At 50.9% G+C, this 24,071-nt stretch overlaps 1 protein-coding gene across 2 annotated transcripts; it reads right to left on the bottom strand.

Annotated features, from left to right (window-relative positions):
• Positions 1 to 14,870: 14,870 nt before the first annotated feature.
• Positions 14,871 to 18,693, bottom strand: Nkx2-1 (NK2 homeobox 1). Of its 2 annotated transcripts, XM_013012278.1 has the most exons (4): positions 18,527 to 18,607; positions 17,932 to 18,072; positions 17,440 to 17,825; positions 15,631 to 16,546 (listed from the first exon to the last, which is right to left on the bottom strand). In XM_013012278.1, exons 3-4 carry the CDS (start codon positions 17,810 to 17,812, stop codon positions 15,798 to 15,800), a joined length of 1,122 nt encoding a protein of 373 aa, XP_012867732.1. In that variant the 5' UTR covers positions 17,813 to 17,825; positions 17,932 to 18,072; positions 18,527 to 18,607; the 3' UTR covers positions 15,631 to 15,797. The 2 variants fall into 2 exon arrangements, with proteins under 2 accessions (XP_012867731.1, XP_012867732.1); XM_013012277.1 differs by lacking the exon at positions 17,932 to 18,072 and having other exon boundaries at positions 14,871 to 16,546; positions 18,527 to 18,693.
• Between the last annotated feature and the right edge of the window lie 5,378 nt (positions 18,694 to 24,071).

The following is a 24,071-nucleotide window of genomic DNA, read 5'->3' as shown; positions in this document are numbered from 1 at the left end:
GAAGGCCATCCATTAGAATGGTAAAGGTCTTACATGATGGATGAGCTACAGGTTTACTTCTGAAATGTTATAACAAACCTGAAAGGTTAACTCTCAAGTTTTTCCTAGTTATTGTTTCTTAAAATTCATGTTGTTACTGTGCTTGGAATACTGTATTTGTGTTTATGCTAAACCTCACAGAATCACCTCATATGCTTTTAGTTTGAATAAGCAGGGAAATGTAACAACTTCTCTCTGGCAAAGTTGCAAAAAATGAGGCCCTTTTTTCTGCCATCTTGAGTCAAACTCATCTAGAATTTTAACAACTTTTAACTAAGCTAATAGAAAAAAGAAAATGTCCATATAAAATAAATAAAGGAAAATATAAAAAGGAAAAATATGCATAATTCTCTCTTATTTCCATATTTTGCCTATCAGAAAAAATACAAGGGAAATAATGAGCTTTTTACAAATTCAATCTGAAAATATTGATTGCACAAATAGTACATGTCAAGCATTATACAAGATACAAACTACTGGCAGATATACAGAAGGAGAAAAAGCTTGAAGTTTAAATTTAAGAATGTGAAAAGGGACCACTTATCAAATCATATTGGCTTAGAATTTCCTTTCTCTACTTGCTCTCTGTTCTCTTGAAAGAAAAATTTCCCTAATATGGATAATTACTAATGATGAAAATGAGCATAAATTTCAACTTTATAACTTAATTCTCAAGAAAACATATAATGATGTCTTTTACTTGGGTGGGGCCATTTGAAAGTTCTTCATGAACTTATGGGCTTTGTTGATTAAAGTAAGAATGAGCCCATTACATTAAAATGACTCTTAGTAGCAAGGACAAGTAATGATTTGCATTATAAGTTTATAAATGTGAGATTAGACATATTTTTACAATAAAGTCTTTTCATTCCCTATTTAGACATCCTCATTTCTGCTTCAATGAACTTGGAAAATGGTTTGTTATTCGGTATTGTTAAAATTACAAGGCAAAAATTTGTCATTGGTTTTAAAATATTTCCCCCTTTTGGTAATGTAGATGACTAATATCTATCTCCATTCTTTAGAATACACTAATATGATAATATAATTTGGAAGAAAAACTAAATTAGTTTCTTTTCTGTCTCACATCTAAAGACCACCCTTGTAATATTAGAAAATAGTGTAATCTTCAAAAAAAAAACACAACTTTTGCTAGGCTTCTCATACTTTAGTGACTTGGACATTTTTGCTCAAAAAGTGCTACAAGACCTCTCACATAAGCAAATTCTCTGGAGAAAACTTCATTGCTGAAGTCTGGTTTTATGTTTAGTGATGAGAGGTCATATTAGATTCCCAAACAACTTCCAAAATAAGAATATATGGTGGACGGGGGGAACTATCCTCCCAACAAAAGGACCCCAAAATTCTTATTTTACCCTCAGCATTCTTTTATGGTACATTCTGGAATTTTTTCAGTCTCCACAAGAGATAAGTAAGCTTGAGAGATGTATTTTGTTTTGACAATGCTCCTTCATGCCAAAAATACCTGTCTGTTTCAAAAATACCTGTCTGAAGTAGCAGAAAAACGACATACAATTCCAAATCCACATTTATTCTGAAAGTAAAGTTTTACTCCTCCAAATGGCATTGAGAGCTCTTGATCACCCCCCCCCAAACACACACACACACACACATACACACACACACCTTGACCTGATAAGGGACATTTCCTAGTTTCTTTCACTATTGATCATGAGAAACCGCCTTTGATTGATGGTAGTTTTCAAAAATATGACTAGCAAGTAAGGAGGGCACTTACAACTAACTTTCCAAGGAAACTCTACCCGAGTTACTTTTAGATCATCCCTCTCCTTGCTCTTCCCAGGAATGAATTCCCCAGTGGCCTCTTCTATGCATAAACAGGGCTGACTGGTGGACCTGCTCACTGCCACTGAAGTTTCTAGATGCTTCTAGATGCTCCTGCTGGAATACACGAGTGATTCACTCTCCCTGTCTCCTGGCAGCTAAATGGGAATATTGGAGAGCTGCCAGAAGGGTAGGTAGCCAACCTGCTTGCCCTTGATTGTGCCTGCCAGCTTTTTAATAACAGAAGTAGGGTCAAGTAAGTGAAATCGCGAAGTGAGGAGTGTATTCTGAGGATGCAAAGGCAGTTAATGTCCTTCCAAACCTCAGATGGCTGGCAACCCTTGGCAGAGTAATCTATGATTTGTGGCACCTGACCTTTCCACCGCGACTGTTTATCTGTGCATTCACTAGAAACGTATTTACAGAATCTCTCCATTAGCAAAGATGCCTTGTGTGTGATTACCCAATTGTCATGGTCACACCAGGGTTTGATACAGTTCCTATTCACAAATGAAAGACTGCACTAAACTGCACACATAACTGGTTTAAAGCTGGGATCCTTAATCAGTAAACCAAGACTTCTGATAGATCTCAGAGAGATTATTACCCCAGTGAAGCCTCTCTCCTTCCCTTCCTACCCATTCCATCTCTCCCTATCCAGGCTCAAAACACGAACTCTCATTTATTGCCCAGAATCTTTAAAATTTTTCAATAATAAGCAATAATGAGAATTATCAAAGAGATGGACCTATTTTGTCTTCCAGAAAATATTTGAAGAGAGCATTACTGGCTTAAACAAGTCTTCTCTCCCCCCCCCCATCTCTCTCTCCATCCATGGAGCACTTTGTGTCAGCAAGATACTTTCTCCCCTCTTAAAATTTTTCAGTTACAAATGCAGGTAAAGTTGGGTGACAGGGTGACTTCCACTCCTCATTCTGATGGGATTAAATACTAAGAGGGGAAAAAATCTTGACAAATGACCTGTGAAAGTCTTTTTCGAAGTTTACTGGATAGTTCAAATAGCGGTGTCTCCCTCTTCTCCCTCCCAAACAGATGGCATCTAATTCTCCTTGTCCAAAAGTCCAGTTCTTTACATCCTTTGTCGCTGGGCTCTTTAGTATTCACTGGGAAAGGTGAGGTAGGAACTGAGAACAGAATCAAACAACTCTAAGTGGTCAGGAATCAAAATGGAGCAAGCAATAACTCAGTCTTTTGTCATTTCTCCCCAATGAAGAGAAGTTGGGAGTAAAAGTGTCAGGCGCCACGGAAGCAAATGAAGACGATAAACTCGCCACAGATGGAGAAATTCTAAAGTGACCTGGCTTGCCAGGAGGACCTGCAGGAAAGACAGGGGAATTAAACAGCTGAGCTCCTGAAGACTTGGGTGTCCGGCTGGCCGTCCTCAGCCTGAACGAAGGTATTACCCGCAGGCCTGGGCTTGGAGACGAGGACAACACGAGGCCAGCCACGGGTGACCCTGGACCTGAGGGGGGACAGCCGGCGCCAGAAAGCCCGGCCAGAGAAAGACCTGTCGGGAAAGAAGCCACTTCACGTTCTACTATGGGTGTGCCTACTGGGCTCGCAGCCCCAAAACTCAGCCACCACGGGCGCGGACGTCGGGGCGCAGACGTCGGGCTGACCACGACGCCTCGGCCGCTGTCCCCAAATGACCGACACCCGATCGGTGCCCACTGCCCACGCGGGGCTCAGCCCTCAGGAACGCAAGGAGCGAAGGCCCAGCCCAGCGTGGAAATCGAACGGAGGTGCCTGCCCAGTTGTGGACTTCGCGGGACACACCCGAAATGTTTGCAGTCACCTCCAAGCGGTTTGTCCCTGACGATCACCATTCAGCACTGACGAAGACGCAGGGGCATCAGCTAGCAACCCCGGAAGAAGAAGGGGGAGGGGGAAGAGTCATTTAAATGGGGGAGGGGACAGACATGAAGACTAAAAGGAACCCACATGAGACAAGAAAACCCCATCTCTATCCAACCCTTTCCCTAGAAAGTCCTGAGATTTTTATTCCTAGACATTTCACTTTTAAAAGCTAGTGTATGTGGTGGGGGGGGGGGAATGAATCATTCCCCTGCTTTTAATTGAAGTAAACAAAGTGCAACAAATCCTAACTCAAATATGATTGCAGTGAGATTAGGGTCTAATTGCTTAGGGTTCAGGTGGAATCTGCGGGCTAAATCCTACAGGGCCAATCTGAATTTCACAATCATTCTGTCAAAAGGAGAGCGACGAGAGCCCACACGCTCCCCAACAAGTCATTTTTAACAGTTACAAGCTTCGCACAAAGACCACACAGGGCGTCTAAGAGATGCAAATCTAATCCCTGGTCATTCCACAGGCCTTCAACAAAGATGTGCTAAACCCTAATAGAAAAGAAATCAGTTCTCTGTCACCAGCCCCTGGCAAAATCTATTAGAGAATCGACAGAGCCGCATCTACAGCAGTTGCCGCAAAGGTTAAGGACAAGTACAAATAAGAGGGACCCAGTTTTGTTTTCCGTGTGAAATATCGGGAGAAACTAACCCCCAAAAGTGTTGACAGGATTCGATCCGTGGCTTCGCATTCGTCCGACCGCTAGAAAATAATAAACAAATAAACACACACATTAAGACTTTGGGGAGACTCCGTTTCTGAAATTAGGAGAGATGAAACAAATGCATCCCAGAGATGGAAATCTTGGCCTCGGAATTCTCAGAGACTCTGAACCCGGGAAGGAAGGCGGGCGAGCGCGCCTCTGATCGCGCATGGAGGGCGCGGGTGCGTCCTCGAGGAAGGAAGGAGAGGCCGGGAAGGAGGTGATGGACCCCCAGGAATTGGCCCTTGTCCGACTTTTCGGGGCGCCGCTGTGTTCTTTAAGTCCCCCCCATCGATGGAGTCGCGCCCGGGCGGGAGCCGGGGTGCGCAGGGCTGCTGGCAGCTGGAGAAGAACCGAGGGCACCGACGGATCGCGGACCATCCTGAGGCCGCGTTCCTGCACTGCCCAGCCGGCTCGGGGCCGCCCACCGCCTCCGCGACCTCACCCGCCGCCCGGGGGTCCGTGCGTGGGAAGCCCTGCGCCCTCAGCTCCGGAGCCACCTCACCGTGCGCTTCGGCCGTCACTAACCCCAGGAGGACCTAGGGAACGCAATCGGTGTCCTCCTGGGGTGTGAAAGTGAAAAGGTTTGTGAGGCAGCCAAAAAATAGGCCACAGCGTGTCGGAACCTTAAACAGGAAGGACCCCGGATCCCCAGACTCTGCCCAGAAGCCCCTCAAACGGGTTCGGGTTGGAGTGGAGGGGACTCTCTTCTCCGCGCGGTGCAGAACCTCCCCCAGCACCGGCGGCCCGAGGCTGGGAGCACCCGGTGGAGCCCCGCTAGCCCGAGAGGCTGCTTTATTGGGTGGGGAGGAAGGGAGGGAGCTTTCCAATACACGAAGTTTTGCGGGGTTTCCAGTGAGGATCTTCTTCGCAGGACCCGCCTTTCATCTCAGAAAGTCGCTCAGGACGTCAGGGTTGAGGGTGCTCCTAGCCCCAATAGAACGCCCCCAAGCAAGTTCCCAAGCGGCTGGGGCGCCCTCCACGTGATACCTCCTTCAGAGCTACGCCCGCAGGGACTACAGGGGGCGTAGCTTAGAGACCAGGGTCACAAAGGAAAAGAAAAAAGAAAAAAAAAAAAAGAAAAGAAAACGAAGGAGACTGAGAGAGAGAGAGACAGAGACAGAGACAGACAGAGAGAGCGCGCAATCTCCCACTTTTCCAAAACCCCTTCTCCCATCGGCCGAGAAGAGGGTGGGGCGTCTATCCAAAAGAAAGGAGTTTTGTCTGCTCCTATGGAAGTTTCCAGAAGCTACTATGTTCTCTATCTGTGACTCCACCTTCTGGCCACAGTTTCCCCCTCATTTATACTGGGTACAGAGCCCCCAGGCTGTGCGGGAGCGAATACCCCAGCCCTTTAGGACCCTTGGAGTTGTTTAATTTGCTCTGGCAAGATGGTCCCCATTCTTAAAGCCTGGCAGGAGGAAAAGTAGTATTTTCTAGATTTGCCCTCAGCCTAGAGATACACTACTGTACACACATCTGCTTCCTCTTCATCCGGCTCTATGCCTGGCCAGCCTAAGTGTGTGCCTTCTGTCCAGGCTGTGTTCCTTCCTCCCATCTACTGGCATTAATTGAATTTCTACAGACTGAGGCTTCTCCTTGTTTCTTCCATCATTTTTCTTGCTAGTCCTCTGATAGGCTGACCTTGGCCATTCTTTAGTCTTCTTACTCCCCAATTTGCCTCCCATATGGACCTTACTGAGTTTCATTCGTTATGGTTTAGCCTATCTGCTTTATCTGCCTTTCCTTTTAGAAACAGTATTGGGGAAGATGATTCCAAATTACATACAAAATTAAGATGGCCAGAATGCAGCTATGAAGCTAGAGTTGAACAAGAAAGCAAGACAGGCACTGAAATAAAAAAAAATGGAGAATGAGAAAGCAAGTACGTAATGAAGTCAGACTGAGCTATAAATATGTGAATTAAGATGCTACTTCTGGTTTTAGTGGAGTCTCCTCTGTCAGCGTTGGAAGGCAGGGAAGATGGCCTCCTGGGAAAGGATGCTGTAGTTTCTTATCTCTGGCAGGACTTGCACCTGCACACCTGCTCCCAGTAGGACTTTTGTCTGGCCAGTTTGCAGACGGAGGGAGCCAGGAGTTTTTCAGCTGTGGAACGCTTTACCTCCACCTTCATCTCTCCTTCTCTTGCCTCCAAACTCTCTCAACCAAGGAATAGGTTTGGGGGGGGGGAGACATAAAGGGTTTGGTGGATGATGAAGGAAGGTATGGAAGGATGGCTGTGTTTAGAGTTCCTGTCTCTTGGCACATGGTAAAAAGAATGTTTGGATTGTTTTGGTTTGCTGGTTTGTTTAGAAGAGTTTTTTTTTTAGGGAACTAAACAAGCCAGGCTAGTAGCTGTGCTGAACCCTTCCCAGTCCCCCATACACACCCAAACTGCATCTGCTGGCTCTCCTGAGATCTTCCCAGAGCAGAAGCACTTCCTACAGGTCTAAAACCACAATACCTGCCCAAAGAAGCACCAACTTGAAGTTCAAAAATGAACCCTATTGAAATAAAAATGGAATTGACAATAAGCAAATAGTATTATTAGACTGAATTTCAGCCTACTAGAAAGTTCTTTAGACATTGGGCAGACAACCACTTTGTTGTTGTTATTTCCTGAAGAAAACTTAGGGCTGATTGACTTCAGCACTGGTTCTCTTAAACATGGTTCTTTAAAATCTTATGTGTAAAAGTTGCATTATTGTCAGAACTCCAATGAACTAATAGTAGAATAATCTGGGGGTTAGGAAGTGTGTGTGTGTGTGTGTGTGTGTGTGTGTGTGTGTGTGTGTGTAGCAGAGGTTGGACCCCTGTTTAGGACAGGTAGGGAGTCACCACTGGGCTGGGGAAGGGCTACTTGTGCGTGAGTGAGCTGTGATGTGAAGGGGTGGCCTGTGGTGGGGCTGGTGGGGGGGTGAGAAGTTGGGGTGGGGTGGGGAGAGGGGGGCTGAAGGCAGGACGTGGGAGGTGCAGAGCAGCTGCTTTCCCTTGTCCTAGAAACCAAAAGTTTCCACAACCAGAGAATTTCTTTTTAGCTCCAGATTTCAAGTACCTACACTTTTCTTGAAACCCCTGGAAACCAATTTGGAAACACCAGGCCAGGAAGAACCCCCATGTCTTTAGCAGTGTGGTGGCAAGGTCCCCCAGTTGTTCCCTGATTTTGTTCCAGGCTCTACACTTCTGTCCCCACACTACCTACGGACTTCTTGGATCCAGCCTGTAAGTTGTAACCCAAATAACACCTTCTGCCACCATTCTTTACAAACAAATTCGAATTTTTTTTACTGACTTTTTTTCTTTTTACCCAGTAAAAGACATGGCACAACAATCAAGCAGACCAAAACGCACAATCAATACTGTTTCTCGGTTACCTTTCTGGGCAGTTTTCTCTCCCCAACTGTGGAGTTCCCGTTTTAAGCAATTAAGTAATATATTCAACAAGAATATTCCATTTAAAATACGTTGGGACTAAAGACACACCAGACACACAAGGTCTGAGGCTAGAAGAAAATATTTAGTGCTTGCCTACAGATTCTGTCACCCATCATCTACTCGGAAGGCGCACTCTGAATCTTTCAGCGTGTCCGGCTCTTATGATTGCAAATGGCCCTGTTTTCAAATGGAAATAAGACTTGCAAACTGATTATGTGTATTGAATCAGAATCACTCGCTAGATCCTCTTGTTTAAAATGTATTGAAAAAAGGATGATGGTTGCAGACCTCTGTAACCAGCTCCCTCGCTTCTCCCTCGCTTCTCAGGGAGGTCGATCTATTTTGCAACTTTTTGCCATTTGAGCCTATTTCAGCCAGATAATTACATTACCATTGTGTTGCTGACCCAAAGTGTAGACGGTATACACACCCCCTAGCCATCTCCCGGGCTCACACCACCAACATTACCTCTTAAACCACTTACACAGCACAACTCCCTACACCCACCCATCCAATCCACCCCAACACTTGGACTCCAGCAAGAACCAGCACTTCCCAGGTGCCAACAACTATCAACAGAATCCCACAGTTCCCTTTACCTGATACAGGTCTTCCTCTCTTCTCTCCTTCCTTCCATTCCTCTTTCCTTTCCTCCCCTCTGCTTTCTTTCCCAGGAGTAGAATCCTGTCCCCTCCTTAACTTTTAGAAATACACATAACTGAATCTTAAGTATCTAGCTGTGTCAAGAATTGTTCACTACTAATTTTGTGTTGGTATTTGGCATCATAGTTGTTAGAAAATGGTTCATAGAGAAAAGTTCAATGGTCAAGATGCTTGTATGTTGCCATGGATCTCAGAGATTTTCTCTTGACCTCCATCCAGGGCTAGGTTGTAGGTTTGGGGTAAGTTAAGTTTTTAAATGAGATTTTAAAAAACATTTTATACTGGAATCCCACACTGAATTTCAGTATCAAGCCAATGGACTATGTGGGTGTGGAGAGAGTTATCTGAGCTTTAATGTGTTCGGTGAAATGAACAGATGATACAACGCAGTACTTCCTAGATTGACTACATCCAGGCCTCAGCAGTCTTGTCAGGAAGCAGTGCTGCCAGAAACAATAACCAGCATTCCAGGTACTAATACAAGTGGGGAGATAGCAATGAACTAGCCTCAACTTCTGTCTGCCCTGGCTAAGAGGTAGAGATGTGTGCTTTGTGCATGCCTGTGTTGTGTAGCAATTCTTTCTGAAGGACAGAAGGAAGAGGAGAATCTGTCATTGCCCAGCCCTCTCAGGCCACTTAGTCCCCACCCAGGCCTGCAGACCTGAAGGCACCTTGGAGTGGCTGGGCGGGGAGAGGCCCTTAATCCTCTGTGGCTTCTGAATCTCCTAAGAAAATGTGTAAGTCTCTTTAGAGACACAGGTTCTCTGGCAACTTAGCCAGGCCCAGGGAACCCTAACTTTCTGGAGTTTGCTCTACACACAATCACAGTTAGTTCTTTAAGTATGGTCCTGGTCTTCTGAGTTAAGGCAGAGGAAGCAGCCAGCCCAGAAGCTCCCAGCCCAGTCTCCTTAGTGTCAATACAGTAATTCTCAGGTTTGCAATTGCATGCACACTCAGGAAAGTGTGTGCCTGGGAGATCAGGTAAATCAGTAGCATGAGAGTCAAATAAAGCTTTGTTTTCCTAGTGCTTTGGGCACCTTTGAGTAGCAGCTCTGGGAGAATGATGCAGGCTTTCTGGTCTGTGATCCCCCCCCCCACATCACACACTCCCAGAACAGCTCCCAGTCTGTGATTTTTTCCCCCCACAGAACAGCTCCAGGGCTCAACAACAAGGGAACGGTATGCAAAGGCACTTCTCATGGCTAGTATAGAAGTGAAATTATCCACAAACACCCCCCCAAACCTCAGAAATACAAGGTTTAGTACTCTCCTAACAGTCAGCAACTGGCAACCGCAACATAATAGTTAAAAAAGAGATTCCCTCAAATGTGAAAATTAGGAAATGTGAAAATTAGTGCAGGGAAGTTTTTCTTCTTTTGCTTCCAGAACAGCGAGCCTTCTCTCTTATTTCCACATTACGATGACTGAGATGGAGAGGACATTTTCAACAAATGAAGAGAGGAAACCTTTCCATTATTTGTTTGGTTTTTGGTGTCTGCTAGTGCATACTGGACATTTAGCAGCAAATGATGATCATTTTTGCCCTTTTTAGGTTGTTACCAAAAGTCTCAGCCATAGCTGTGTCTTGGGCACCATGTTCAATTTCTTTAAAACAAATATTATATATTTCTTTAAGCATAATTATATCTCCAGAGTTTTCCATGGTAACAAATAAATGTTCCAATTCAAAATGAGCAAAACTAAATAACTTTTTTTTAAAAAAAAAAGAAACTCATTTCATATGGCAGTTTAACGGAGGGAATGAATCCATTCAGCTACTGGCATCTAACTGGTTCTGGGATATCCAATTCTATGTTAAAAATTTCTTTAAATTATCTTAGATATGTAAGATAAATATGCATGTGGATAAGGTAGATATTTATGTCTATAGACTCCTATATGTCCTTATTTAGACATCTGTCATCAATCATTCATTCCTACATACAAAGAAGGCAGAGTCAGATGTGAATATTATGTTGGAGGACAAAGTTTACCAAGTTTTACTGCCTGTAGCATTTATGTTTACATTTGATTTCTCTTTCTGACAATTATACTACAGTGATCAATTGATATTGTAGTGCCTTGAAAAGAAAAGAAAAAGAAATAAAATGGGGGGGGGAGACTAAACAGGAATATGTACTGAAACCTCACCCCACCCTTTCCAAAACTTTGCCACAACTCATGATAACACGGGTAAAAGTGTCTGGAAAGGAGATGAGATGGGAAATACGATCAAGTGAGGAGAGGAACAGAAGCCTAGGACTGTGCCTAAATAACCTCCAACTTGGGTATTAGGTCATTCTCTGAAGCAAGTGCAGCCAATCACTTCAGCTATAGTTTCAGATTAGGCAGAAGCTGTACTGTCAAGTTATGGAGTCTCTTCTTTCATTCCTTTAAGACTCATCCAAGTAAAGTTCAGATACAGAACCCTGTGGGGGTGGGGGGTGAGGAATTCATGTGGTCCTTGATTCTCATAAAGTACACACATCCACAAACGTCTTCCTCCAGCCACTTAGGTACACAAGCTGGCAGGAGAGGTCACTCACTGAAGAAACACCAGAACACTTACTATGCTCCACCAAATTGAGGCAGGTTCCCAAATTGGTCCCCCCATGGGGTGGCCTATAGCCCCAAGCACACTACTGCATTGGAAAACACACAGCTACCGGCATGGCAGAGATGGCCATCTGTGGTCCAGGATGCGGTGGAAGGAAAGAAGTGTCTACCATCTCCTAACCCGGCTCTGTTTAAGCACAGAAAACATTAGGTCTCAACCCTTCTAGTCCCCTCCTGTCACTTCCATTTGCAAGGAATGCAAGCAGCTTTTGAAATAAACAAGTCAGTCAACCACCCAAGAACCAGACCACCTCAGATTCACATTTCCCAATGGGCTTCTTAGTTTTCCACAAATAAAACTGCCTGCTCACTCCGCTTCAGTTTCATAATTGGGGTGGGGGTGGGGTTGGGGTGAGGGAGCTCTGCCTGGAGAGACGGGAGACAACCGATCAGAATTCCAGGCAGCTCCTCACCACTCTCTTGTTTATAGAAAATGAATGTCTGCCTGGCTGGCTTTAGTTCAGGAAAAGGGGTCAGTCTTTATCAACACAGTTCACACAGATCCTGGATCCTTTTTTTTTCCTCCCTTATCTCAAATTGACCCGCTTTTAAGATAAAGACATAATAGAGAAAGCATTGACCTTACCTGGTCCCTAATGAGGTGGAAGTCAGAGAACCTCGCTCTCATTTCCTCTTATCTCGGATCGCCTGAGAAGAGACTCGCGCTACCTTTTGTGCACTTGCAACTTGGAGATAGCCCCAACGCGGCGCCCAGACGCCGGGAGCGCGCGCTGGAGGGGTGCGCGGCCTCTGAAGTCTGAGAGTTCTTCCTGGGGGTCTCCAAATCAAAGACTACAAGGCCAGATCCAAACACTTTCCCCGGAGCTCCCCTAGCCCCGGCTCTGGAAGACTTGAAATCTCTTGGAAAGCTCCCAAGCAAGTCTTTCCCTATCCAAAGCAAAAAGCTGGCAGCGGGGAGCTCTGTCTCCTGCCAGGCCCTCGGGGTGAAGCGAGCTGGGAGGGGGGGGGGAAGGTCTCCTGGATCCCCAGAAGTGATGCCCGGAGCGACTCTCGCCCAGTGGCCCCGATCGAACTTGGATTTTTCTCTCGGGCCCCACTTCCACTCGGCCCGCCCTTGTCCCGAACCGCTGTCCAGGGCTACCGGGCCGTTTCTTTTCCGCACGGGTCTCGAGGCGCGGCCCTGAAGAAAACTCCAGCTTGTGTCCCTGTTGGTGGCGGCAGTAACCTGGGGACCCTTCCTCTCCTGCTCTGGGCATCTCTGTCGCCTCCCTCCCCGCCCCAGCCAGGCCCAGTCCACCGCCCAGCCAGCTGAGCTTCTTTCCTCAGTCTCTGGCCCCGTAGCTCGGGGGTTCCCAGGCTGGGGCGGGGGTGGGGAGCCGCTTTGGGATGCTAAACATCAAACAAGCCAAGCCTGGGGTTTCAGGCCCCGAAGCCACTAGAGTGACTCTCCAGGGCTCTCGAGAAAGTCCTCGTGTTTACACGGCGGGGTGGGGGTGGGGGAGAGAAGAAAAGGTGTGGGGGATGCTGCCTGAAAATTCTCTCCCGCTCACGGGGGCCGAGGTTTGGAGGGGGCCAAGTTTCTTCGGGGGACCTCGGGATGAACTGTTCTGCTCCCTCACGTGGGGGTAATTCTTCTAGCACCTCACTTCCAGAGGCATCCCTATTTCTCCTCCTGGGAAGTCAGGTCCCACCAAGGTCCGGGATGCTGGAGACCTCACATAAGAGACTCCGCGGAAAGGATGACCGCTGGCTTCCCAGAGGTTGCCAAGGGCCGTCCGTGTGTGCAGGGCGTTCCCAAGTTTCAGAACCCTTGTGCTGAGCCCAGCACCTATTTCCTTCCAAGAGACGCTTCAGACTGCATTCCAAGGCTCTTCCTGCAGGCGACAAGTCCCCCTAGCACGGAACGGGAGCCTCGCGGAGCCTGAGTGATTGATTGGTGGCAAGCAGCGGCCTGGCCTTGTTAGTCTCTCGCCCCCAACTGCAGACCCGGCCAAATTCACCTTTACTCGGGACAAGTAAACAGACATCAAACGAAACTGGCCGGGAGAAGAGTGTATTTGATAGGACTCCACCGGTACAAAAGTGACAAGACAGAGAGCTCAGCATCACACTACACTTAAAAAAAAAAAAAAGTGACTGCCAGACAAGGAGACAGCGCCAGGCCAGGCCGCAAGCCGCACTCTCTGCCCTGTCCAGTCCAGGTTTGTGCTAGGAAGTGGGCTGTCTGAACGAAGGTCCCATCTAGTACTAGTCATGTACTAGTCATGTCCCCAGGCCAACCTGCCCTCATCTCCCCGGCCAGACCCCGGGCTTAGCACTGGGATTCTGCTCATCAACATTCCTGATTCCCACTCTAGAAACAAACTTTCTGCTTTTCTTTACAAAATAGAAGGCCTGATGAGCTTCCCCCCTCCCCCTGCAGCACACTTCCTAGAACGCAGCCCACCTACACTTTTGCAATATTCAAGTCTTTTCTGGATATTGAAAACCTTAGCTCAGTAGCCACACTCGAGAGTTCTGAGGGAGAGAGGCCTTCCTGATTCTAGCTTGGAGTCCTCAGGCACCACAGGGTAAGAGAGTCCCTCTGAAAATCAAGGAAAAGACTGCTAGGTTGGAGGCAACGGCTAGTAACATTCTACACCCCTAACAAGGTCCTAAGGGTAGGGGTGCTGGGACATTTGGGTAAAGGGAGTTGAAGACAGGATGAACTGGAAGAAGAGAGAAGGTCAGAAAAAGCTAAAAGAAAGTTGGAAATGATGGAAGAAGTGAGCATATACCAAATATAAAGCAATTCCCTTAACACTTCCTGATCTAGAGGGAAAGCTGTAGGCAACCCACTGGACTTCCATTGACTTGTGGGTTTATCAAAGACGAGAGAGAAGAGACAACTATAATTTTTATCCCTATCCACAATCACCACCTGCCTCCCACCACAATCTTAATAGTTCTCCAACATATATATCCAAGAGATTAGAAAATTAGAAATTGAAGAAAAGAGTTTAAAACCATTTCCTTTCCTGGGAAGAGGAGAGATAAAGTAGTAAGCAGGAAAAAAATAGCTTTTTCTTGTAAAGATTTAGAAACACACAAGTGGAAGAAGATGCTGGAATAAAAAGTGAAACCTCTACTTGTAAAGTCCTGCTGGAGCCATCCCCAGCACCCAGTCCCACACTGACGGAGGACTGAGAAGCCACATCAGGAGTAGAGGTGAGGGCTGCTGATCTTAGAGCAGGAATGACTAGTTTAGAGCAAAACTAAAACCCAGAACAACTTTGCTTTTGAAGACAACCCTTCCCCCTTGCTCCATTCTAATTGGGAGTACTCTTGGCTAGAAACTAGAAATATAAGTTTGCTGTTCAAATTTATAGAAATGATCTTCACTGAAATACAGCAACTTACTTGGTTGTTTTAAATGAGATGTCCTAGTTCACTGTTTTAAAACTTGGCTCAGCCTTAGAAGACCAGTTTTTGAGATCTCTAAACACAGAAGCCTGGGTGTTTTTTTCTTCCTCTTTCCTTCTCTCTCCTCACAGAAGTTGTTTAGTCTTTTCTCTTTTCGGTTGCCGATTTCCAGAACTGTTCATAATTTGGCTCCACTGAAATACCGGCAGAATACAATTTCTGCTTCCTCTGAGCCTGGCCTCCTGAGCCTATCAACTAAACCCCAAACAATTCCAACCCCACCAGGCAACGAGGAACCCTCCCAGGTGGAGTGGGGCAGCCATTTAAAGCCAAATCAAAAACCAAACCAAAAGAAAGGTTTTTTAATCAGAAAAAGAATCTTTTTAATTTGTATAATTTATTAGAAGCTTCTTAAGAACTATATTTAAGCCAAATATCTACATAAGTTACAACAGAAAAAAAAAGACTGATGCTGCAAATACCAAACTGCCAAATAATATACACAGATTTGTCAATGCCCATTTTTTAAAAAAAATGTGAGGGGCAGGGGACAGGGTGTGGGTTTCTTTTTACAATAAAATGTACAAATCGCTAAAAACTAGGCGTTTAGTCCAACTTTTGACAGCGCTTTACAGCTACAAGTTCACATCAAACATAAAACAATTTTTCTGAGGGGACATTCCAGGCTACCCTTATGGCCAGAGGGCGCTTAGAAGAGGGCATGTCCTTTGTGACAGGGACTCGTGGGTTATGTCGAAGAATCTTTCCTCTCCCTGGCTCCCGTCCTCTTTTCTTAAAAAAAAAAAATAATCGTGGTATTTACAAGCGAGTCCACTCTGCTGCTGGCAGAGTGGACCAGAGTGAAGTTTGAGATGGTTAAAGTCCAAAGCCATGATAGCATAAAGCCCTTCCCAAACTGCACACACACCCCAGCGTGCAAACCCATTAGACTCACCGCCGAAAGACACCCCTAAAGCTGTTCTATGTCCTTTACTGTTTAAAGCTCCAAAAGGAATTGAATTTGTTTGGCTGTTTTTATTTCCTTTTACTCTTTTCTTAAAAAAAATCCACAAATTTTAGATAGGGAGAAAAAAAAAAGAAAAGATTTCCAGCAGTTTGGCCTTTGTGTGTATTTTTTTTCCCTTGATTTAATCGAGGATAGGTTCTTATGGATAAGGAGGGGGACTCGAAGCGCGTGGAGCAGCGGGTGGATGGTGGTCTGTGGCGGATGGAAGGAAGCGGTGAGCAATGCAATGCGCTGGGCTAGGGGCTACACCACGTCTTCTCACCAGGTCCGACCATATAGCAAGGTGGAGCAGGACATGGTGCCATAGTCCGAGCCCGAGGAGTTCAGGTGGGACAGGCTGGAGACCTGGCCCTGCAGCGCCGCGGGGCTGGCGGCGTGGTGCGCCAGGTCCGGAGACTGGCCTGCGCTGCCAGGCTGGTGACCCGGGTGCGCGCCCAAGCCGGCGCCACCGCTGCCCACCGAGATCGCCGCGGCCGCCGCCTGAGCAGCCTGCGCCTGCTGCTGCGCCTGCTGTTGCGCGTGGCCTTGTAGGGTGGCCGCCCCAGGAGCGGAGGCGCCCGCCTGGCACGGTTTGCCGTCTTTCACCAGGACCGGCACCGCCACGCGGCGTGGCGATTGCTGCTGAGCCTGTTGCTGCTGCGGGCAGCCGGCGCCCCCGCCTCCCCCGCCGCCGCCGCCGCCGCTGTCCTGTTGCAGTTGCTGCTGGGCCGCCTTGTCCTTGGCTTGGCGTTTCATTTTGTAGCGGTGATTCTGGAACCAGATCTTGACCTGCGTGGGGGTCAGGTGGATCATGCTGGCCAGGTGCTCGCGTTCCGGTGCCGACAGGTACTTCTGTTGCTTGAAGCGTCGCTCCAGCTCATACACCTGTGCCTGGGAGAAGAGCACCCGGCGCTTCCGGCGCGGCGCGCTGGGCAGCGGGGTCATGTTCTTGCTCACGTCCCCCAGCGAGCCCAGGCCGCCCATGCCGCTCATGTTCATGCCGCTCGCCGGGCCCATGAATCGGGAGACTGTAAGCGACAAACGCACAGCGTCGGGCCGGAGCCGGGCCAGGCCAGCCCAGCCTTGGAGCCCTAGGCCCGCCCGGCCCTCCCCCGACGGCACCCTGCATCCCGAGGCCCTGCTACTGGGGATCGCTAGCGCCCGTCCCGGCCCAGCTGCCGAGGAATGTACTGGAACCCTGCCCACCCCACCCCCAAAGTTTCAACACCCTCTTTGGACCCCAGAAATCAATCGCAGTGGGAGAAAGGCCACTCCTGCTCTTTTCCGGCCCAAGGCGGGGCCCAGAGGCATTGGAGTTAGCCGGCCACAGGCGGCGAACTGAGCTCGGGTCGGGAGTTGGGGTTCCGACGGTAGACCCTAACTTTGGGAGGTTCGGGGAGGAAGGTGTTCACGTCTGAAAACTCCAGCCTCCAAGGCTATACAGTGCCTTGGTTCCTCTCCTGTTGACCCCACTGAGTGCACCTGTTTGGCATCAGGACTCGGCCCCCTCGGGAGCCGGGCGCCCTCCCCTCTGTCCCGGACTCCAGTCCAGGCCCACCGTCGCCTGACTGCGTTCCAACCTGGGACCAGGCCTGGCCGTTCCCCGCGCTAGTTGGGGGGTGCGGTGGCCTCCCTCGGTTGTCCGAGGTCTTGGGCCGTGTGGAGCAGAGTTCAGTCACCGTCGGCCGCGCCTGGAGATGCCAGGTCCCGTCGGCCCCTGACCTCAGGACCCCGCGCTACCAAGTGCTTCTTCTGGGATGCCCTAACCCAGCCAGAGGCAGCATCCCCAACGCCCGCACCCAACTCCCCAGGCGCCGCTGGCCCGGGTGCCCACCCCGATGCCTAGCGCGCAGCCCCGGCGGTCCGGACCGCGCCTCGGGTGCCGAACCCGCGGCCCCGCAGTGGGGGCGGCGTGACTTACTGGCGGGGAAGCGCGGGTCTGGGTTGGCGCCGTACCATCCGGGGCCCGAAGCGCTGTTTCTCATGGTGTCCTGGTAGGGTGGTAGCTCGCTCATGTTGCCCAGGTTGCCGTTGCAGTAGCCCCCCACGGCGGAGTGCGAGAGCTGGGGCACCCCCGCCGCCGTCATGTGGTAGGCGGCGGTGACTGCGCCGTGGTGCCCCACGGCGTGCTGCTGCATGGCCGCGGCCGGCGGCGCCGCCTGGCCTTGCCTGTACGCCGCCAGCGGAGCCCCGAGGCCGCCGCCCTCCATGCCCACTTTCTTGTAGCTTTCCTCCAGGGGACTCAAGATGTCAGACACTGAGAACGGAGTCGTGTGCTTTGGACTCATCGACATGATTCGGCGGCGGCTGGAGGAGGAAGGAAGAGGAGGAAAAAAAAAAAAAGGAGAGGGGGAAGGCGAAGCCTCGCTACTTTTTTTTTTTCCTCTCCCTTTGCCAAATATTCTGGTGTTACCTTAACGCCGATCTTGTTGGATGTACACGTAACGGAGTGGACCGAGTCCGCCTTAATTGGCTTGAGTGGAGGCTCGGGGGCTCGCGTTTGTTTTAGCCCGGCGCCAGGTTTTAGGCAGCCACCAGAGGCGGGGCATAAGCGCTAAAGCAACAAGACAATAGAAGCCTACATCTTGCCCGAGATAATTAGCTTACATGCTGATGACAAGGTAAACACCTTTAAGTTTCACTTGTCAGGATTTTTAGGTCTCAGAGAGGGAGGAGAGAGAGAGAGAGAGAGAGACCCAAAAGCATTGCTTTCCCCCTTTCCTGGACACCCCCCACCCCCATTTTTGTGGGGTGCCGTTGGCGCGCGGGGAGGAGGAGGAGGCAGGGGAGGGGAAGGAGGAGGGAACCGATAGCTGGGAGGGCCGGAGGTGGGGTGAAGAGTAGCCGGGGAGGGATGGGGTGGAGGGAAGAAGGTGCGCGTTGCTTTGCAGCCAACTTGAGGAGTTACAAAGTGGAACCTCTGTGCCATTCAGTCGGGGGATCCCCGACCTAGGACCGGTCTTTTAGGAAGAGGGAGCCGAAGGGATGGGGCGGGGGAGGGGGTTCACCTGAGCCTGCTGGGGCTGCTCCTCCCTCCCGCCGAGGCCTCCCAGCCCCGCGCCTTCCCACCGCCTCCGGACCACATTGGGGCTTCCCGGTGCCCAGTCCCGGGTCGCCACGAACGGTGCCGGCGAGGCTGGGGAGGCACCCTGGGGCCGCACTGTTGGTCTAGGAGTCTGTCCGTCTGTCTGCCTCCTCGGCCGCCGCCGTCAGAAGGGGACACCTCTGCTCCCCGCCCCCTTTCCCCTTACCAGAGAGACTCCCAGCGGGCGGAGGGGAGGCTGAGGAAGGGAAGGACTGCCGCGGGGAGGCTGTCGCGGATCCCCGCGCCCCCTCCCGCGTCAGATCTGGGCTTCTCAGCGGGCCAGGTACCCCCCTCCCCGCAACACCCCCACACCCCCACGCTCCCTGTCCCCACCCCCTTCCCCGGCCCAGGCTGATACCACATTCAGTCTGCTAAGCGGCAGTAAGGACGTGTGCGTGTGTGTGTGTGTGGGGGGGGTGATTAGTATGAGAGTCCATCGCTGCAGCCATCCTGTCTGGAGCAAACCTGCTGTCTCCGACCCCTGCCCATTTGCCCGCACATGCAATTTCTGGGGGCAAGAGCTTTCCCCGGACATCACTGCCCCAGCCCCAGCCCAGAGCCCCGCTGTTTGCCCCTCTGATGCTTCACACTGCCTGCCCACGGCCCCGCCGCCCAGAGCCTGACCCGGGGCAGGACGGGCTGGCCCGGGAGGGGCCGGTCCCCGAGCGCCCCGCAGCCCACGGGCGGGAGGCTGGGCGAAGGCTCGCCTCCTCCCGCAGCTCAGCCATGCAAAAGTGCACTTGCTTCCCCGGGAATAACCAAATATCTTTGTTTAAAGTGGCGGCCTAAATGGCCAGTCGCTTTGTGGCCACGCTGGATATTAGTAGATGAGGATCATTCTGCTTCAATTGGGCGCCTCTCATCCCGCGAGCAAGAAACCGCTTAGGAGGAAGTGGGCTTCCTGTCTGCGCGTTTCCAGGCTTCAAGTGTGAGCCCTGCTCCTTGAGGGTCCTTGGGCGCCTGGTGAGGGGGAGCTGTGGGCTGCGCTCCCCAGCGGGGCCCGGGGGCGCCAGCCGCGTAGCCGTGACCAGGCCGGGACCCCGTAGCCCAGCGGACTTCCCTGCGGAGTCCTGCGCGGGGCAGATTTTGAGACCATCTAGGACTTTTTGCGTGCGTGGATTGGGAATGTTTTCGTTGTGGTTCGCTGGGGTTGTTTTGCTTGCTCCGGGGCGGTTTCGGCTTCCCCCACCGGCCGCAGGGAGGCTGGGAGGGCGGAGCGAGCGCTCGGGGCCGGGAGGCGCCTCCACCACCCTCGGCCGGCCAGTCTTGGAGGCTTCCCGGTTTGGATTTTTGTCTCCATACTCCCCCCCTCCCCTTCTTTGTCGTGAGGTAGTACCCTGGAATAAACGGGCCGTTTTGAACTATTTAAACCAGAAGGATAGGCTTAAAAATGAATAGCAATTAGAGAAGGGAAAGTTGTTCTGTGTATTTTTGCCTTGTATGGTTTCAATCCTCTTCTGGAAGAGTGCTTTGCACTTGCTCGATACCAAACTAACTTCGATACCTTCGTTTTCCTCCACATCTACCTGGGTTTCAGAGGAGAGGGAAAGCTCGGGGCACACACTCCCCACTGTCCCCCTCTGGGCCGGCGTTTCCCCGGCTGCGTTGGAACAGGCCGCCCTGCGCGCTCGCGCTGGGACGCGGGCAGATGTGCCTGTGTTGGGAAGGACAGGTGAGCTTCCACGATCGGCTGTGTCCTTCTTTCCCAGGGACTTCTGTGGGGGGCGCTGTCAGGAAGCATGCTGACCCCATCCACTGCGCTTTGGCCATTGTGCTGTCCCGGGAGTAGAGAGGGGAGGCGACCTCGGGCTCAAGTGAACGCTAAGAAAGAGCGGGCAAAGCTGAATGCAGACCTTCTGTGCAAGCGCGACCAGGCCAGGCTGCGTCTCCAGTGGAGTGTTCCTGCGAAGGCGGGATAGGTTCCCCAGACACTCGTCTCCTTTCTCTCTCTCCCTCTCCATTATACCACACTTGCTGCTAGACATAAGAAACATCAAGTGCAGAATGTCGTTGGTCGCTCTAGCCTCAATACTATTTAGAGATGGAGATCATTCTTCGCAAGGTTTTTCTGCAAGAGTCAAACGAGATTAGGCATCTCAAAATGCTTCCATGCCTTGTAAACAAATTGAATTCACGGTCAGACGGGAGATTTCTGTAGTTATTTTCATGACGATGTTTTCCTCTTCTTTAGCTCTTCTGGACCTGAGGGAAGACCTGCATCTTCCACAGCCTCTGGGGGCTCACTGCGTTGGCCTTGGTCCCAGGCAGCGGCACATGACTGCCAACTCCCGGGGCCTCCAGTTCCAAGAGTGCGAACAATCCGGGTTGCCACTCTGGACCTGGATTCGAACTACACAGCGGGAAAGGGGGTGGGGGTGGGGCGCAAAACAGGAACCAGGGTGGAACCCGGGTTCACCTGTTCCCCAAACTAGCGCTATGCTTCCATCTCTCCCCTGATCACCAGCTCCTGCCCCACCTAGGCGGTCTCGGCGGCGGTGCCCTGTGGTCAGACCCCAGGCCTCTTTCTTAGCCCTGCTTCCTTCATAAATACCCACCCCTCCGACGTCTTTTCCAGGCTTGCCACACTGCCAAGAATAAGGCTGAGGACTCAGGCACCCTGTAGGAGGATAGCGCCAAGCCTCTACAATTTCTCCCCCTACCCCAACACCTCTTTTAAAGAGAAGGGCATCCTTTCTTTCTGCTGCCGCCCCCCTTCATCCAGGATAGGGTCGATTGGGTCAAAACCGTGATTGTTCTATGTCTGTAAGTCATCCTCAAAACTCTTCAGTCCACCTCTCGTGGCCCACGCATCTCCCTTTCTTCTGGAACTAACTTGCTCTCAGGTGAAGTGGGGCTCAATGGCGAGTGGACCTGGTAGAGCCCAGCGCGGGGCCCCTTGGCGCGACCCCATACCACACTGCAGTAATCCCCGATCATAGCGCTTGGCTGGCTGCAGCTCCACCTGGAATCCCGGAGCTGCGGAGGCGCAGGCCCAGCCCTAGAAAACCGCGAGCGCCATTAGCCACTGCGCCACACACTGCGTGGTCTCAGACAAACCCTTCTTTCCGTCTGGGGTTACTTTGAGAGACAAGATCAGAGAGCTCACGCGGAAGGCTAATGTGAAGGCTACGGAGATGTGTAGCTGAGCCAGGATGGGATATTAAGTAGGGGGCACCTGTCTCGCTGCTCCTCACTCCTCCTCCCTCAACTGCTTTTCTTCTAAGTCCCCTGATGTCCTTCACCCCTTTCCAGGGCCCTAAATGAGTTTCCTGGTAGTGCCATTTTGCCCCCAAGTTTTAGCGCAATGTATGATCCATTCAACGAATATTTATTGAACGTGGACGGTCTCCGGTGCTGTTTGAAGGCGGCAGTTTCAGCCTCCAACAATCTAGACGCTGCTCCTCTCTACCCATAATTTATAGATTAACAACAAATCACTCCAACACTAAGTCCCTAGTTTGTTACTAGCGTGTCCAGTGGAGAGAGAGGATTCGAGCGAAATTGCGCCTGTGCGCTTCTCCACCCTTTCTCAAGCTGTGCCAGGCACAGGAGTCAGAATCGAGGAGTTTGAGCCCTAGCTTTGCCATTTTCCTACCAGCGGTGTGGGTGCCACCATGCTCTCGCCTTACCACAGCCTGAATGTGTTTTCTGCTCTCAATAACCTCTAGAGATATGAAGAAAACTAAGCTTCAGTCCTGTGCGGACAGCCTGTGTTGAGCGTTCCTGGGTTGCGGGGTGATAGCGCGTGCTCGCGTTCTGAATCAGTGAAGAGCAGGAGTTATTACTTCTCACTCTGTATTCTGAGTTTGCAGAAACCAAGAGCCTCTGGGCTCTCTGTGAAAGGTACTTGAGCCTCTCCCATACTCCCAGGGTACAGGGTCCCGGCCTGGACTGAGCTGAACTCACGAATGCCGTCGGGGCAACTGTGCCCAGGGCCCAGAAAACGGGAAGGAAACCCAACACTGGGCGTCGCTGCTTCCCACCCCGGAGACTGGAGGAATTGCCTTTGAAAGGTGTCTTCCCAGCGTGGGCTTTCTGCAAGGTCTCATGGGTTCCCTCCACCGACGGACTCGAGCACCAGCATCGAAATGAAACCCTCAGAAGGGCCCAGGCCAGACGGGACTTTTCGCAGAGGTGGCGCACAATAGAGATCCCTTGGTTTGACCATCTAGGACCTTTGAGGAAGGCTTTCTCAAGTTGTGGCTTCTGAGTAGACTCAGAATGGAATGGGGTGCAGGGGGTGTTGTGGCGGGGATTGAAAGATGACCTCTCCAGACAGTTCCCTGGCCCTGTGGTGGTGTGGAATCGAATGGAAGCATGTATGGAGACCAGCCTGGGTGAGAGGAGAGTCGGTCCTCAGGCACATGGGGTGGAAGAACTCGGTTTTCTGTCACATCGAGCCCTCCCTAAGGTGGACACTTGTGGTCCATGTGCCTGTGTCACCGGTCACACAGTTCAAACCTAGATCCAAGTTGTCCCAAGTCTCATCCCGAGGCCCAATTCTCCGCAGGGGCTCCAGGGACGCCCCCTGGCGGGACGCCGAGTGAACCTACAGCGAATGCGGGGGGGGGTGAGAAGTAGTAACTCAGCACCCTCCTTGATCCAAGGGCCAAACTGAGGCGGGTACGAGGTGCAGGACGGCGAGGGACGCGCTTGGCCTCGCTCTCCGCGCGCGCGTGGCACAGAGACCTGGCCTTTACTCTGTCCTCACAGTTCCCAGTTACTGTTTACATCAAGAGCTTGGGGTGGGGTGTGTGGGTGATCTGGGAGGAAAGGGGATCCCTCCCCCATCCCAATAGGCAGGAACCTCTGCGGAGACTATCTCAGGAGAGGGCAGCGCTGGAGAAAGTTTTACACGTGCTTCCAGAGCCCTAAACCAGGGCGCAGCGAGTTTGCCCCGGCAGCTTCAGACAATTTATTATTATTTTAGGGCCTTAGGGACCACACCCAGGGTCTCCAAGCTGTATCATACTTCAGCTCCCCGCCCCAACCTGCCCCTCAACTTTAGGTGATCAAAATGTGCAGTTCTGCCTCCACGCCCCCCACCCTACCCCAGCCCCCATCAGACCACGTCTCCAAGCCGTGCACCACGATGTTTGCATTTTCCGTGGGGTTCGCAACAGCGCAGGGTGGTGGAGTGTTCCCTTCTCAGTGACTTTTCTTGGCAACCACCCCCTTGCCACTTTTTCCCCCAGTAAAATATTCTGGTGTCTGCAGTGCCGTCTTCGAGCCTGCTTGGGGAATCGCAAAGGCTCAGGGGTTTCTGCGACGCAACGAAGGCTGGATCTCCACACCCCCCCCTCCCTCTTCCCGCTCCCCCCCAACCCTGCGCTTCTCCACCCCCAACCTCAAAACTTAAAGGAGACTTGGAGAGGAGGCGAGCCACAGCACCCTCTTCCGGTCATCTGCAGAACTGCAGGCTTAGAACAGTCTGGGGAAGCTTTGCTACTTAGTAGATTGTGGACCAG

Source organism: Dipodomys ordii, unplaced genomic scaffold (genome assembly GCF_000151885.1).
Source record: "Dipodomys ordii isolate 6190 unplaced genomic scaffold, Dord_2.0 Scaffold16, whole genome shotgun sequence".
Taxonomy (NCBI): Eukaryota; Metazoa; Chordata; class Mammalia; order Rodentia; family Heteromyidae; genus Dipodomys; species Dipodomys ordii.
This window is presented reverse-complemented; position numbering and strand designations above follow the sequence as displayed.

What these genes read in the sequence shown, in the direction of transcription:
- Nkx2-1 (XM_013012277.1), bottom strand. Translation starts at nt 18,603, where the DNA reads ATGTGGTCCGGAGGCGGTGGGAAGGCGCGGGGCTGGGAGGCCTCGGCG. An exon ending in AGCAGCCCCAGCAGGCTCAG is followed by an intron (nt 17,826 to 18,526) that starts GTGAACCCCCTC and finishes TTCCTCCTCCAG; the next exon opens with CCGCCGCCGAATCATGTCGA. An exon ending in AGACCCGCGCTTCCCCGCCA is followed by an intron (nt 16,547 to 17,439) that starts GTAAGTCACGCC and finishes TGTCGCTTACAG; the next exon opens with TCTCCCGATTCATGGGCCCG.